This window comes from Hydra viridissima, unplaced genomic scaffold, assembly GCF_058129835.1.
Source record: "Hydra viridissima isolate aposymbiotic clone 2 unplaced genomic scaffold, HvirCarnegie_v1 scaffold_8, whole genome shotgun sequence".
NCBI classification, from domain to species: domain Eukaryota; kingdom Metazoa; phylum Cnidaria; class Hydrozoa; order Anthoathecata; family Hydridae; genus Hydra; species Hydra viridissima.
Genome location: NW_028324307.1, coordinates 10,889,889 through 10,904,408, shown reverse-complemented (window position 1 = coordinate 10,904,408; position 14,520 = coordinate 10,889,889). Strand labels below are relative to the sequence as shown.

At 30.0% G+C, this 14,520-nt stretch overlaps 2 protein-coding genes across 2 annotated transcripts; one reads left to right on the top strand and one right to left on the bottom strand.

Annotated features, from left to right (window-relative positions):
- Nucleotides 1-444: 444 nt before the first annotated feature.
- LOC149885050 (uncharacterized) lies at nt 445-1,260 on the bottom strand. The gene has a single exon (XM_090094611.1). It carries the CDS (start codon nt 1,258-1,260, stop codon nt 445-447), a length of 816 nt encoding a protein of 271 aa, XP_089950737.1.
- A 5,019-nt stretch (nt 1,261-6,279) lies between these two features.
- On the top strand, nt 6,280-9,805 carry LOC145186516 (uncharacterized). The gene is made up of 6 exons (XM_090096006.1): nt 6,280-7,133; nt 7,286-7,901; nt 8,016-8,310; nt 8,409-8,649; nt 8,873-9,099; nt 9,534-9,805. The coding sequence occupies exons 1-6, from the start codon at nt 6,413-6,415 to the stop codon at nt 9,723-9,725; spliced, it is 2,292 nt and encodes a 763-aa protein (XP_089952132.1). The 5' UTR covers nt 6,280-6,412; the 3' UTR covers nt 9,726-9,805.
- Nucleotides 9,806-14,520: the final 4,715 nt, after the last annotated feature.

Below are 14,520 nucleotides of genomic sequence, written 5' to 3'. Positions count from 1 at the left end.
TTGCCTTGTTTTGTAATGTCCGATGGCCAAGGTGTGAATTCCGTCTTCTAAGATGAATCTTTTGTCGTCGTTAGCGCTGAGTGCTACTTTGTTGATTTCTTCGGTGTAGACATCGTGATCGGAAGACGTTCATGGTGGTGAGTTTTTCTGTCTTGTTCATTAAGCAGTCGTAGTAGTCTTGATGAGTGATGTGATTTTTAACAATGCACTTCTTAACACCTTTGCATTTTTTATGTTCTTGATCATCTATTTCTTCAGGGATGTAGTAAGAGTAGAGTTTGGGTCGAAGACCAACAAACTGCGTGATTTGCTTTCCACCGGTTTCATCTTTAAACTTGCCAATGATCTTTTTATTTTCGCCTACTTTGAATCGCATTATTTAAAAACAAAAAGCCATCACAAATAGTTCGTTGCATTAATAAGTAATGTAACACTGGCCCCCACTTAAGTGTCCTTATTCACTAAGGGTATATTCTTTTCATCGATAAAGGTTATATTTACATTGTTATTAATATCTGGAGCCTGAATAGGTTTATGTTCTTCTAATAGATATAATTTATTAATTGGTCTTTTTATAACTTGAGGTTTATTAGTAGAAATACATCTAACTGATGCTGCACGAATCAGATTATCATTTGATGATATTAATTCCTGTACGATACCTAACTTCCATTCGAAACGTGACGTTTTCGGGTCATCTATAATAACGACATCACCAATTTTAATGATGTGACCAGAGCTTTGAGATTTGCAATATTTATGAAATTCTCTTAGTTCGATTAAATATTCATTTTTCCATCTCTGCCAAAAGTGCTCCGGAATGGTTTTACTATGATAATGCTGTTTACTTAAATTATGTTCCTCATCAGAAAGGATATTTGAATGCGACGATTCTAAATTAAGTTTACGCCCAAACATAAGATGATAAGGTGTTAAAGATTCATTACCAGGTGTTTCATAAATAAAGGTAATAGGCCTGTTGTTTGTTATGATTACGATTTCAGAAAGAATCGTAAGCATTTCTTCATAATTTAATATTGATGTTGTTAATATCTTTTTAAGAGTTCTTTTTATTGTCCTAACCATTCTTTTAAAGAACCCACCCCACCACGGCGCTGCAGCCACATTGAAATGCATACGGATACGCTTAAAAGAAGCAAATACTTGGGTTTCATCTGCTGAGAAATATGTGCCATTATCACTGATAATCTCATAGGGTGAACCATAGTGCCCATAAAACGACGTAGACAACGAACACATGACTGTGCAGAACAATCAGGTAGAAGATCTAAATGAAGAAAACGTGTACTAGAACAAGTTGCAATAAATATCCAAGCTTTAAACATTTCATCTCCAAAATAAATATTTTAAATAAATATTGGACCACAATAATCTACTCCGGCATATTTAAAGGCATATTCATCATTTAGTCTTGACAAAGGTAAGGGAGGTGAAATAGGATATTTATAAGGTCTGCTATCATATCGTCTACACACAGCATTTTTTGATAAGCTTCCTAATAGTATTTCGAGCTTTTGGAATCTAAAATTTGGAACGCAATTGAGTTAATGTTTCCTTTACTCTATTATGTTTTACTATTGAGTGGCAATTTAATATTAATAGTTCACTAAACAAACTTTTTTTAGGTAAAAATATTGGATGTTTTGAATTGTATGGAATTGTATTATATTATAAATTTTATTATAAATTTTATTACAAAATTCTCAAACTTTTCTCCAAAACCCTGAACAGCAAATCATAACAAGATTTTAAAAAAGTATTTTTTGTCACTGTAAATATCTGTATTTTTATGAGTGTAGAACGAAATAAATTAGGTATTATTACGTCAAAAAATCATTGCAGGTATTATATAAAGGAAATCCGAAAATGCTTCTGCATATAACACACCTTTCAATAACATAGCACCATTTTTTTTTTTATAAATTGATTTCACATGTATTTCATAATTGTAATTCACTTTAATTAGAAATTGAAAAAATCCAGATCTGAACCGCTTTTCATTGAAATTTAAAACAAGTTTTTAATAATAACCGGGGACTAATTAGATAAATTTTAAAACAAAATTCGCAAACTTTTCTCCAAAACCCTGAAAAACTCTGAAAATCGAATCTTGAAATAGATGCCCTGCAGATAAAAATTGTAACTTACAGCATATTGTTATTAAAAACATGGCGCTCAAACCACTTCACAACAAATCATAACAAGATTTTAAAAAAGTATTTTTTGGGTAAAAGTAACATACTTTTCGCAAATTAAAAAGTTTAGTCGTCGACTAAATTCAGTTATACTAAAAATGTAGTCGACTAATTTTAATTAGACAAAAATGTTAGTCGACTAATTTTAGTTACGCTAAAATGTTAGTCGACTAATTTTAGTTACGCTAGAATGTTAGTCGACTAATTTTAGACTAAAAAGTTAGTCGACTAAGTTTAGTTACGGTTTTTTTAGTTATGTTAGTTACAATTTTTAGTTTTGGCCACATCACTAGATGTAAATAATAGACGATTCAAGTCAGAAAACAAAGTCACACGTTAAAATCAGAAATCCAACAAAACTAACGCAGAACAAGAAGGTGGAAACTAATAGGAATTAAAAAAATATTCTTGGAATAAAAAGGCCCCTTTTTAAGAATTTTATATTTGATTTGAACAAAAATAAAAAGAGATAAAAAATATTTACCCTTAAAAGTATTTACCCTTAAAAATATCTCTTAATTGGTTTATTATTTACTTTGAAACTTAAATCAATTGCTGAATTACCAAACGGTATTAAAAAGTGTTTAGTATTTACGAAGGTATTTTCCCCTAAAATAAACGCCCTAAAAAAAGACAAACTTTGAAACTACAGCATAAATAGTTTAATTTTAGTGATAAAAATGCTTTATTAAAGAAATTCGTTTAAATTTGGTCGACCATATTAAAGACACCATTTTCTTGTGAAGGATTGGAATTGGGATCAGAACTTTGCTTTGAATAATGGTTGTAAACAACTATTGAACCCCCATGCAGAGAGGAAGATAAAACAAAAGAAATTTTTTGTAATCAATCAACTGCTTTTGTTTCTGGCTGGATGCTTGCCTTTTCAGCAATAATGGTGCTTTTCGTGACTGTGAAGTAAAATGAGTCTTTCTAATGTTTGGAAAAAAAGATTTTTTCTTTTTTAAAAACTTCAATAATGTTTGATACTCCCTTATTTTAAACCACAATTTGTTTTCTCAAATTGTAAAAAGTTGTACAAAATAAAGTTGACACTGCAGTCCTTAAAATTTAATTCCGCTTCTTTCCCCTATGATATTTTTTTAAAAATATAACTGAAGACACTGGCAGTATCTTCTACTACTGATTTCTTTTATTTTACAACAGCAAAATGTATTCCTCTCTGAATTGCTTGAACAACAACTAAAGAAAATCTTACACATTGAATCCCAAATATAAAAAACAACCAAAATATAAAAATTTCACCAAAACATGAGCAATAACAATTTTTGTTGTTGTTTCTTTTAGTTAAAAAAAAAAAGTTTTATTTTTTTATAAATATGTAAATAAAGTATATAGTTAAGTTCAATATATAGATATTCCCTTTTTAAAATTTTTTTGCGTATGAACCATTGTTTTTACTTATGGTTTTTATCTATGGTTTATGGTTTATCTTTGATTTGTATGCAAAGAAGTTACAAATTAAAAATTTTTATTTTTTTATGATGATGCCAAAAATAAGATCATCATTAACCTTTATCTATTTGGTGCCCAACGACAGAAAAACTTAGGATGGCTAAACGAACTGTCTATGATGTTTTAAGTTAGTTTAAAAAGTTTGATTGCATAGAGAGGAAACAAAGAAAATAAGGTTAAACAAAAACTGTGAAGGCTTTAATTAGGGCAGTCAAAGACCTATGATGAGTCAAAGGCCTATGATGAGTCAAAGGCCTATGATGAGTCAAAGGCCTATGATGAGTCAAAGGCCTATGATGAGTCAAAGGGCTATGGATCTCCCCACAACAGTATTGCAGAACGGTGGAACGCCATGCCCAATGATTATGTTCGAAGACATGTAAAAGATTCAGGCTCACAAGTGAGGCTGAATCTTTTACATGTCTTCGAACATAATCAATGCCAATGGTTTACAAATTGAATAGCTTATTTGAAGTTCATGGAAAAATAATACGAAACAAATTATTTTGCCGAGAGTATTTTGTTGTTTACCTGTTTTTACAACCTACCGTTTTAAAAAATAAGTGCAAACTTTAAAAGCGCTTGCTGTGTAGTTTGAAATAATTTAGAAAAATTGTTTAATTTATTGCAGCGGATTTTTGTGCAAACATAATAAATTTATCTTCCTTTACTTTACTTTCCATGATAAATTTCCGTTCCATATCATTTATTTCTGTATATGCCTACACTAGTAAAGCCGAGCAATGCCTTCTGGGAAGAATTAGCTTTAAGATTAAGAGAAGTAAAAATATTTTTGGACAGAGAAAACTAAAGACTCAAGTAGATGAAAAGTTTGATTAATATGTGTAAATGATAAATTTACACATTTTTTTGATTGTTAGAAAGTCTATGCTTTGATTGCAACATAAATATAAGCTCGTCTACCTACATACTATTGACACCTACAGAAAGATGAAGTGCGCGATTAAAAGAATCTAAACAACCAAAAGATATTTTTATTTGGCGCACAACTCGCTTAAAACTTTAATCGCGCTCTGTGTATTTGAGCCATTTTACTATGTTATTTGTACTTAAGAGTCAGGAAATTAACATAATTATTTGTATATAAAAATTTCCTAATAAAAAAGTTCCTTTACTACTATATTCATATACCGGACTTGACTTGACTGCACTTACGAAATTATATACACAAAATCTTTGCATGTGCTAAGCTTTTATGCTAATGTTTACTAAAAAGGGACATTGATAAAGAGAAAGAAAAACATTTCATAATTATTCAAATTAAGTTATTAAATAAAATGATAACACAAATAAACCTGCTAACTTCAATCCCTGCGCTGAGAAACTTGCTAAAACTAAATTATCGTTATTATCCCAGGTTACTCCTGCTGTCCCAAGTATACCCAGTTGATGGTATGTTTGGCAGGTCATCCGCTTTTGCTATAAAATAAGTGCGTTTCTTATCAAGCCACTAAAGCAAGTTACGTAATGCGATATTTCAAGATTCTAGAAGAGATTTTTTTATTATCGAAGTGATGCTCAGTTGTTAAAGAAATCTTTACTTTTGAAACACTTTTCTAAATGAAAATATTAAAGGATTGCGAAGCCCACCTGGAGTGATACAAACTTTCAAAATTACTCTTTTCAGAAAAATTGGTTGTAAATTGTGTTCAAACTTTGCAATCAACCAATATTTTTCACTGGCTGGAGTTCAAAAGTATTTAAGTGAGAACTGTTAAAGATATTTTTTTATTACCTGTAACTTTTAACAGCTTTTTTACTTTTTTGTTTTGAAGTTTTTATTCGGTCATTAAATCGTCATGGTTTTGATCTCATTTTATGAATCTTAAAGAACTAAATGGAAGCCAAAAGAGAAAAAATGAGTAAAAATGGTGACTGTAATCTTTTTACTATTATATTTTATGTAAATATTTGTTATATCCAGTTCTTAAATATTTCTGTTATGCATTCAAAGTCATCCGCCGTCGGCACGTCTACTGCTGAATTTTCTAAACTCATCAAAACATTTATCAGTATGCGTTAATTTCAACTTAGTTTTTTTTTAGACAATTTCACAAAAGCAAAAAAGAACAAAAAAAAAAAAAAAAAAAAAATGAAAAAAATGGTTAAACATCAAAACAAAGCTCTACATAAATCTATTTGCAATGTTTTTGTAAACGGTCAGCATGGAGGACAGGATGTATCAAAAGTCAATTTAATATTATTGTTTTTATGAATAATATAAAGCACAGTTTACACAAGCAATACCTTCTCAAGTATAACTTTTTTAAAAATGAAAAAAACGTAAGAAAAGAGTAAAAATGCTTGAAAAGTGTTTAACTGAAATTCGATGAAAAAAATGTTTTTTATGATCATCACTACCAACATAGGGATCCATTTTTCGAATGATGAATACGAAATATTAGTTTTTTATGCCTTTTTTCAAGAGCAAATGTCTCTTTAAACTCAATTTTTTTCACCGCTGAAATCATTTTTTTTTTGGTGAGAAAATAACTTCTTAATGACGCGCTCTGTTATTTAAAGAAAAAAAAAACAAAATATTTCGTTTCATGCATCTTTACACTTAGAAAAACCGATTTGACTGAAAAAGTAGTGAAAAAAAAGCATGCTGTTTGTTTAACGGCGCATGTGTAAGTAATAAAAACACAGTCTGGTTTGCACACCAGTTGCACATCGTTAAAAGCATTTTAGTCAGAAACATGAATTTAATGAACGTTGTGAAGCGCTATAAAGTAATATCGTTACTTGCTGCAGTCCTATTGGTTGTTTCCATCGTTTTGTTTGTTATTGGAATTTCAATAAGTAATACCAAAAGCTGTGCAAATGAGATAAACAGCGATAAATTTGTTGATTTCTTAACCAAGGTGAAGAGAGTATACTATGAGTTTTACCCTCAAGAAACAGTTTACGATCCCGAAGTCACTTTCCAGTCTATTATAGATAACTTTACACCCTATGACCCAAAACCTTCCAGCCTTAAAGCTAAAACAGACAGGGCGTTAAGTTTAAAAAATGAATTAACAAATCTTAAATTAGATGTCACAAAACTGAAGCCGCGTGAAAAGAAAGCGTTGGCCCAAGTTGAACATTTCTTAGAGAGCATTTTTGGAAATCCTTTTGATGAGAACTATTATGCAGGTGTCTGGATGATGGGTCCTAATTACTTTTGTTGGCAGCCAATTTGCAATATAGGGTCAAATCTAAAGGACCATTTTTCTTTTGATTTTTCACCTAAAACAGAAATCGACTTGAAAAAAATAGTAAATGCTATACAAAATCACAAATTCATTCTTACACAATACAAAGATAACCTGATTTATGGTATCCAAGCCGGTATGGTAAGGTCAGTTGATGACTGTGAGGCTGGAAGAAATGCTTTTAAACAAAAATTCCCGAAGACCGTTGAAAAGGGACCTAATGGTAAAAAAACAGTTTTTTTTGTCGAAAACAAGTTTTTGTTCTTTGTACTTATTTTGCAATTTTTCGGTTTGAAAAATTGCTTGAAAAAAAATATGTCCTATATTTTTAATTAAATATCTATAGTTTATTTATACGTTAAACATTCAATATAGGGATATTAGAAGAATCATTTACAAAGAGCTTAACAAATACAACTTTCTACTCTAAACTGAGCAGGGAAGAAACGGAAAAGGTCCAAGAGAAGTACGGAAAAGACATTGTGTCTGCGGTATCTAAAATTCTTGTAGAATACTTTGGAGAACCTTTGTACATCCTAATCAATTATCTAGAAAGAAACCATAGCAGATATTGTGTACCTTCATCTGTGTCGAGCGGATTGGGAAATTTACCCTTAAAAAATGTTTGGAAAGACGGAGTAAAGACAAACCTTACAACAACACAATCTTTACCAACTGGAGAAAAACTTGACGGAAGGAAAAGCTACGCTATGATTTTGCCATATTTTACAACAACCAAACGGTACTCAGCAGAAGATATATATGAGCTAGGTTTAAATCAAACAAAAATCCTCTTTAACAGAGCAATAGAGTTATCTAAGAAAATAACAATGAAAAGCAACGAAACAGATGCTATAGAAACATTTATTGATGACCTCAACAATCCTAAACACTTTTTCAACACATCAATAATACCAGAAAATGAAAATGGCAACGAAGGTGCAAAAAATTGTCGAGATATGGAATCTGCAAAAAAAAACTGTCCTGTAAGGTACTACAACTTATAAAATAAACTTTAATAGATTTAAAATCTTTACGCAATTACCGATTGTAATAAATACCAGTTACAACATTTTTTAATGATAGATTTTTCCTGCTTTTCTAGATATGATGCCATGATTGACTGGTTTAAATACGTTCATGAACTATTAGCTATTATTGATCCAATGACTGTACCCATGTTTAACATGTTAGGGAAGCAATCAACAACACCTAATTGTCCTCTAAAAATGGTTGCAAATTTTAATCCTTCGAGTGGCTCTCAATCATACCAATCTTCAGGTTCAGATTGTAAAACACCATGTCATTATAATCTTCCATTCTTCTTAGAAAGACCTGGTCCAAAATATAGCGCATTTTCAGTTGCTGGACACGAGGGAAGACCAGGGCATCACACTCAGGTGATGTCCTTGAAATGATTGAAAATAAATTTTCAGTTATGGTTGAAAAAAAAAATTAACTTTTTATTCATGGATTGTTTTATAAATTCATTTTTTAGGTTCAAGGCTTCTATGAACATTTTTTATCATCAGATGAGAATAAGGATGTTATTGACTGGCTCGATGCAAACTCTTACTTTACTGCATTTACTGAGGGATGGGCTTTGTACGCTGAAAATCCACTATTAGCTGTAGAGACTAACTATTACAAAACTAATCCGCTCCAAGAATACGGAATGGTGAAGTGGCAAATATGGAGAGCGCTAAGACTAATCATTGACACCGGATTACACGACAGAAGTATTATACTTTTTGATAAAATTGGGCAGCATGATGAAAAGAGGGGAAAAAGTTTTACTTGATTTTTACTGAGACAACTTTCTAGCTTCTTATTTGTTTTAAATACAAAAATTATTTCTTTTTTTCTGAGCCCTTTGTTATAAACTAACCAAACCAAAAACAAATTTTTTCCTTAAAAAAATAAAAATCTCGTTTTTAAGAATCTCGTTTTTGTGTTCTTCAGATCTTACTCAAGAGCAATCAGTAAAATTATTTCAAAAATATGCATGGGATTATACTGACAAATCAACAAAAGATACAATCCGTTATATGAGTGGTCCGGGTCAAGCTACTGCATATATGATTGGCCAATTAGTAATATGGAGTATTAGAAATTCAACCGAAGAGAAGTTAAGAAAATCAAATGTTAGATTTGACGAGAAGGAATTTCATTTCCAGATATTATCACAGGTATGAAATTAGTACAGACAAAGTGCAACGAGTGAGTCCAACGAGTGAGTCCAATGAGTGAGTCCAATGAGTGAGTCCAATGAGTGAGTCCAATGAGTGAGTCCAATGAGTGAGTCCAATGAGTGAGTCCAATGAGTGAGTCCAATGAGTGAGTCCAATGAGTGAGTCCAATGAGTGAGTCCAATGAGTGAGTCCAATGAGTGAGTCCAATGAGTGAGTCCAATGAGTGAGTCCAATGAGTGAGTCCAATGAGTGAGTCCAATGAGTGAGTCCAATGAGTGAGTTTAATTGGTGATTGAGTGAGCTGAGTGAGAGGAGTTTTTTATGTAACCAAGACTTTATTGTTCTCTTTTTTTGTAAAATTTTTATTATTTCCCGGCTAATAACTGATTAATTCGATTTATTTTTTAAACTTTATTAAAAAATTAATTTAGGGATCTTCTACTCTTGATTTTCTTCTTGATTACATGGACGGTTACACTGAATGCAAAATCAACGACAAATCTAGAAGAGACTGTGCTGAAATACTCAATCCAAAAAATAAAGAAAATAAGAGAGAGCCTATTGGAACTTCCATAGGTTGGAAGCGTCTCTATCAAAAAGCTGGGCACGAACATTTTGATTGAATGTTATCAAAAGAAGTTGAAAAAAAAACAAACAATTTTGTAGATGGTTTAAAATTAAATTTCTTAAATATATTTTCTCATTCCTCGTTTTTTTTTTTAAGTCCAAATCAAGAAATAAAATTTTAACTTTTATACAAAAGAATAAGTTTGTTAATAAATAGAAATTGTAAACTTATAGAAAAATTGTATACAAATAAAAAGAACTTTATGTAAATATTTTAAAACTCAAGGAACTATTTTCAAAGTATTAAAAATGACGTTAAAATGGATTAAATCTGATAATGAAATGATGTTTACATGACATTGAATCTGACGATGACGTTGAAATGTCGTTGAACCTATAAACGGAATAATAAATTTTAAATAAAACTTTTCTAATGAATCTTTTATAAATATTTTGTGCATGACAATAAAATATAATTATGTAGTGGATTGGTTTGTTACCGAGAAAAACAATATATCCGCTTAAAAAAAAGCATTCTTATTTAAAAATGTCCCGTGGAAATATTTCCCCGTAAACTTATCCTTTGGAAATAATTCTAGATAATCAACCCCCTTGAGAAATTTACCTGAGAAATATTTCTCCAAAACATACTCCCTCGAGTGTAAAATTAAAAACCAAAATCATTTAAAGTAATTTAAACACCAGGTGAATCTTTTAAATTAAAAATAGATTCATAAAAAAATGTTTTAAATTTTAACATGTTTTAAATTTTAGACCCAAGTAAAAAAAACTTTACTACTTTTGTTATAACGAGTAAAAATGATTTTATTTTCTTTATAAAAATTTTTATTAAAAAAACTTAGAACTGCGTCTAATAACAAATTTGAAGGTATATTATGCAATTCAATAATGGTTGTATCATAGTCATCAACATACACAGATTGAAAATATTTATTGAGTTCAGTAGCAATAGTAAGTTGATCATATATAATTTCACCATTTTCATTTTCCAGAGCTCGAGTTTGAGTTTTTACTGATTTCTTCTCATTGATATATTTATAAAGCAATTTAGGATTAAATTTAAATTTGCTGGCTATAGCTCTTTATAGCTGTTTTTTATTGTTCTTAATATCATTTTTTATTCCAATTTTTAGCTTATTGCATTTAGTTTTTGTTAATTCGTCATTCCAGCCATAGCGTTTGTTAAAGAGCCATATATTGTTTTTAGTTCTTATTTTATTTTTTAATTCGGCAGTAATCCGTTTGTTTTTGTTCCTTCTACTTTGATAATTAATTTTTGGGATAAATAGTTCTGTTACATAATTATAATGATACAAAAATAAATCATACATTTCATTCAAAGATTTACCTTTAAATTCAATCTCTTAATTCACGTTACTGAAATGATTTATAATATTCACGATACTGAATAATTCATAATTTCCTTTTTGATATAATCTAATGGATTTCTTATGTTCTTTAGAGGACTTAAGATCATTTATTAGGTAACAACAGTTTAGTAAATGGCAACCCTGTTTGACATTCCCTAAAGGAGCTGAGTGAGTTATAGAAATAATTTTTTCTTTGTTGTTTGTAATAATAGGGTCTAGAATATTAGTTGATTCATAGCTTGCTTTTTGGAATGTTAGTTCACATACACATTGAAACAGAAAACATTCTTCTAGACATTCAATAAATTTATTAGTTTGAGATTCTTTATCGGTTGCCTAGAAAGGACAATCATTGTCAGACCAATCTATTGAATTATAGTTGAAGACCCCTGTAATAATAAGATCGCTTTATTCTTTCTGATAAATACTTGTCCTAGCAGAATTAATTGATAACAAAATAAAGTTATTGTACTCATAAGATATATCTGGTAGTCGATAAATGCATCCAAATAGAATTTTTTTATTTCTAAAACATAGACAAGTCCAAATTTGTTCAATTAAATTATTGTTTAACTGTAAAATATTTGTTTCAAACTGATTAATAGATTGTTTGACATAAATGAAAACACCTCCTCCATGAGTCTTTCTATCTCTTCTGAAAATATTATAGTTATTTATGTTTACATCTGATTCTGCTTTAAACTATGTTTCTGTGATACAAATAACATCCGGTTTATATATTTCAATTTGTAACATTAATTCATCAATCTTATTATTCAGAGACGTAGCATTCGTGTAAAAAACCTTCAGTTCTTTGCATTTTTGTGTAATGTGTTCATTCTTTATCCTTAAATCACAATTCTTAAGGTCATGAAAGTTTACTGATTCAATATCTGTCTTATCGCTTAGCAACTTATTAAGGCTGTGAACTCCACCACTGAAATAATTTATTTTATTGCCAGTTTCAAGGCTCAAGCATGCTATGTAATTTAAGTATTTTTTGGCATTTAATTGCTATTTCTTAATTCTTACTACCTTGACATTTCTTATTACAAAGTAATAATTTGTAGAGTCAATGTTGTCCTTATTTAATTTTTTACGCTCCTCTCTTAATAACTTCGATTTGTACCGTTCAGATTCAGTCAAATCAGGATTTATAAAAACATTTTCGTAGGTTTTATCTTTCTTTAATTCTTTGGCTTTTTTTAAAAAAAAATTTCGTTCCGATTTATCAGTTTAAATAACAATATGAGGTGCTTTAAATCCATTCTTTGACTTTAATTTGATTACACTTTTTATTTTGACATTGACCTTCAACTTTTGCATGATTTTCTCAATATTTTGTTTATCTTCTTCGATTCCTTTGACTTTATCACTTGACGCTGATTCCTCTAAACAAAAAATAACCAGGTTATTTTCTCTCTTATCTCTTTCCTTGGTTTCGTTTGCGATAATATTAATAATTTGCACTTGATCTCGAGTCTTTTTCACCTTACTAGCCCAATCACCTGCCACTGCTGTCCTAGATTTATATTGAGGATTATCTAATTCAAGAACTCTTTTAGTCAAGTTTGCATTATCTTTTGTTAAAGTTTTTATTAACTTTTTTAAATCTTCGATTATCGCTTCTTGTTCACACTTGTAAGTGTTGAAATCTCCTTACTGCAAATTAACCATTTGGATTACTGGAGGGCTATTCAACAAAATACTAAAGTGCTGTGTTGAAAAATTGTGGAGGAATTAGAAATAGTATCTCTTTTGTGAATTTTTTTATAAACTTTTGTGCGATTATGATTTCAATAGAATTTGAATTTCTCCCTGCCGTTACAAGTTATCATGTTTTTGAGTAATTTATTGTACGTAATCACATTATATGAACAACTGTTGAAAATTTCACTTATTTTCAGTGAAAAGTCAAAAAGTTATGACAAATTGAAAAATTTAGCTATTTATAAACTTATATTTATATAAACTGCAGGCCAAAAGTTTCCGGACACTTGATATTTTTATATAAAAAACTAAAATCTATCCTGTATCATTAAATTAATCAATAATGTTAATTTACAATACTTAAACTTACTAATTTTAAGTGTTTAGGTAACTTTGAGGTCAGTACTGATCTAAAACTTACATAAATAAGTTTGTTTTTTTAATGGTTTATTTTTACTTGATATATAGCGTTAAGAGTTTGGTCTTCTTAAAGTTATTTATTTGTTGAAATATGAAGTAAATATTTATAATATAATGATATCCGACTAAAATGATTAAGAATATTTAGTTTTGTTTAATTTTCATTTGGTATTAATGACGGTTGCATTAAAAAATCTTGAAAAAAATTTTAAAATTTTATAATTGGACTGTTTAATTAAAAATATGGGTAAAAAACCTTCTTTAACGGTTGAAAAACGTTTTGAAATAATTACATTACATAAAGAAAGTTATTCAGTTCGTAAAATTTGCAAAAAATTATAAGTTGCCAGAAGTAATGTACAAGATACCATCGAACGATGGAAAGAAACAGGTATTTTTGAAGACAAAAAAAGATCTGGTAGACCACGGAAGACAACAAAAGCTGAAGACAATAGTATAATATTGATGAGTAAAAGAAATCGAAGACTTATGGCCTCGGAAATATTTTCAGGCTTTAATAGGAGTCATTCAAAACCTATTTCATTTACTACTACGAAACGACGTCTTAGACAAGCAGGACTTTCTGGCCGTATAGCGGTCAGGAAACCGTTGCTACGGATTGGAAATAAAAAGAAAAGGTTACAATGGGCTATAGACCACCAAAATTGGACAGAAGAAGACTGGGGAAAAGTACTATGGTAACTAAGTACTAATTTGAACTGTTTGGGCAAAGACCTAGAATTTACATCAGAAGAACAACAAAAGAAAAAATGATCCCAGAGTGTTTAGTGCCAACAATCAAGCATGGTGGTGGGTCTGTTATGGTATGGGGATGTTTTTCTTCAATTGGTGTAGGTGACCTAGCTAAAAATGTGGGTATTATGAAAAAAGAACAATATAAAACAATTCTAGAAAACAATGCTATACCTTCTGGCTTAAGAACTATTAGTCGTGGTTTTGTTTTTATGTAGGACAATGACCCTAAACACACCTCAAAATTATGTAAGAACTATATAAAGGAACAAGAGGTTAATGATGTCCTCAAAAACATGACCTGGCCGGCCCAATCACCAGATTTGAACCTAATAGAGTTACTGTGGGAAAAATTGGCCAGAAAGGTCAGACAAAAATGCCCAACATCCTAAGAGCACCTGTGGCAGATATTAGAAAAATCCTGGTTATCAATTACACCCGAAATAATAAATTAATTAATATATTGGATGCCACGGATCGCCCAAAAAGTGATAAAAACTCGTGGGTTACTTTTTGACGAAAAAACAGTTTAATAATAGTGTTGTTAGTACTTTTTTTATTTCATTTTTGTCTTTTT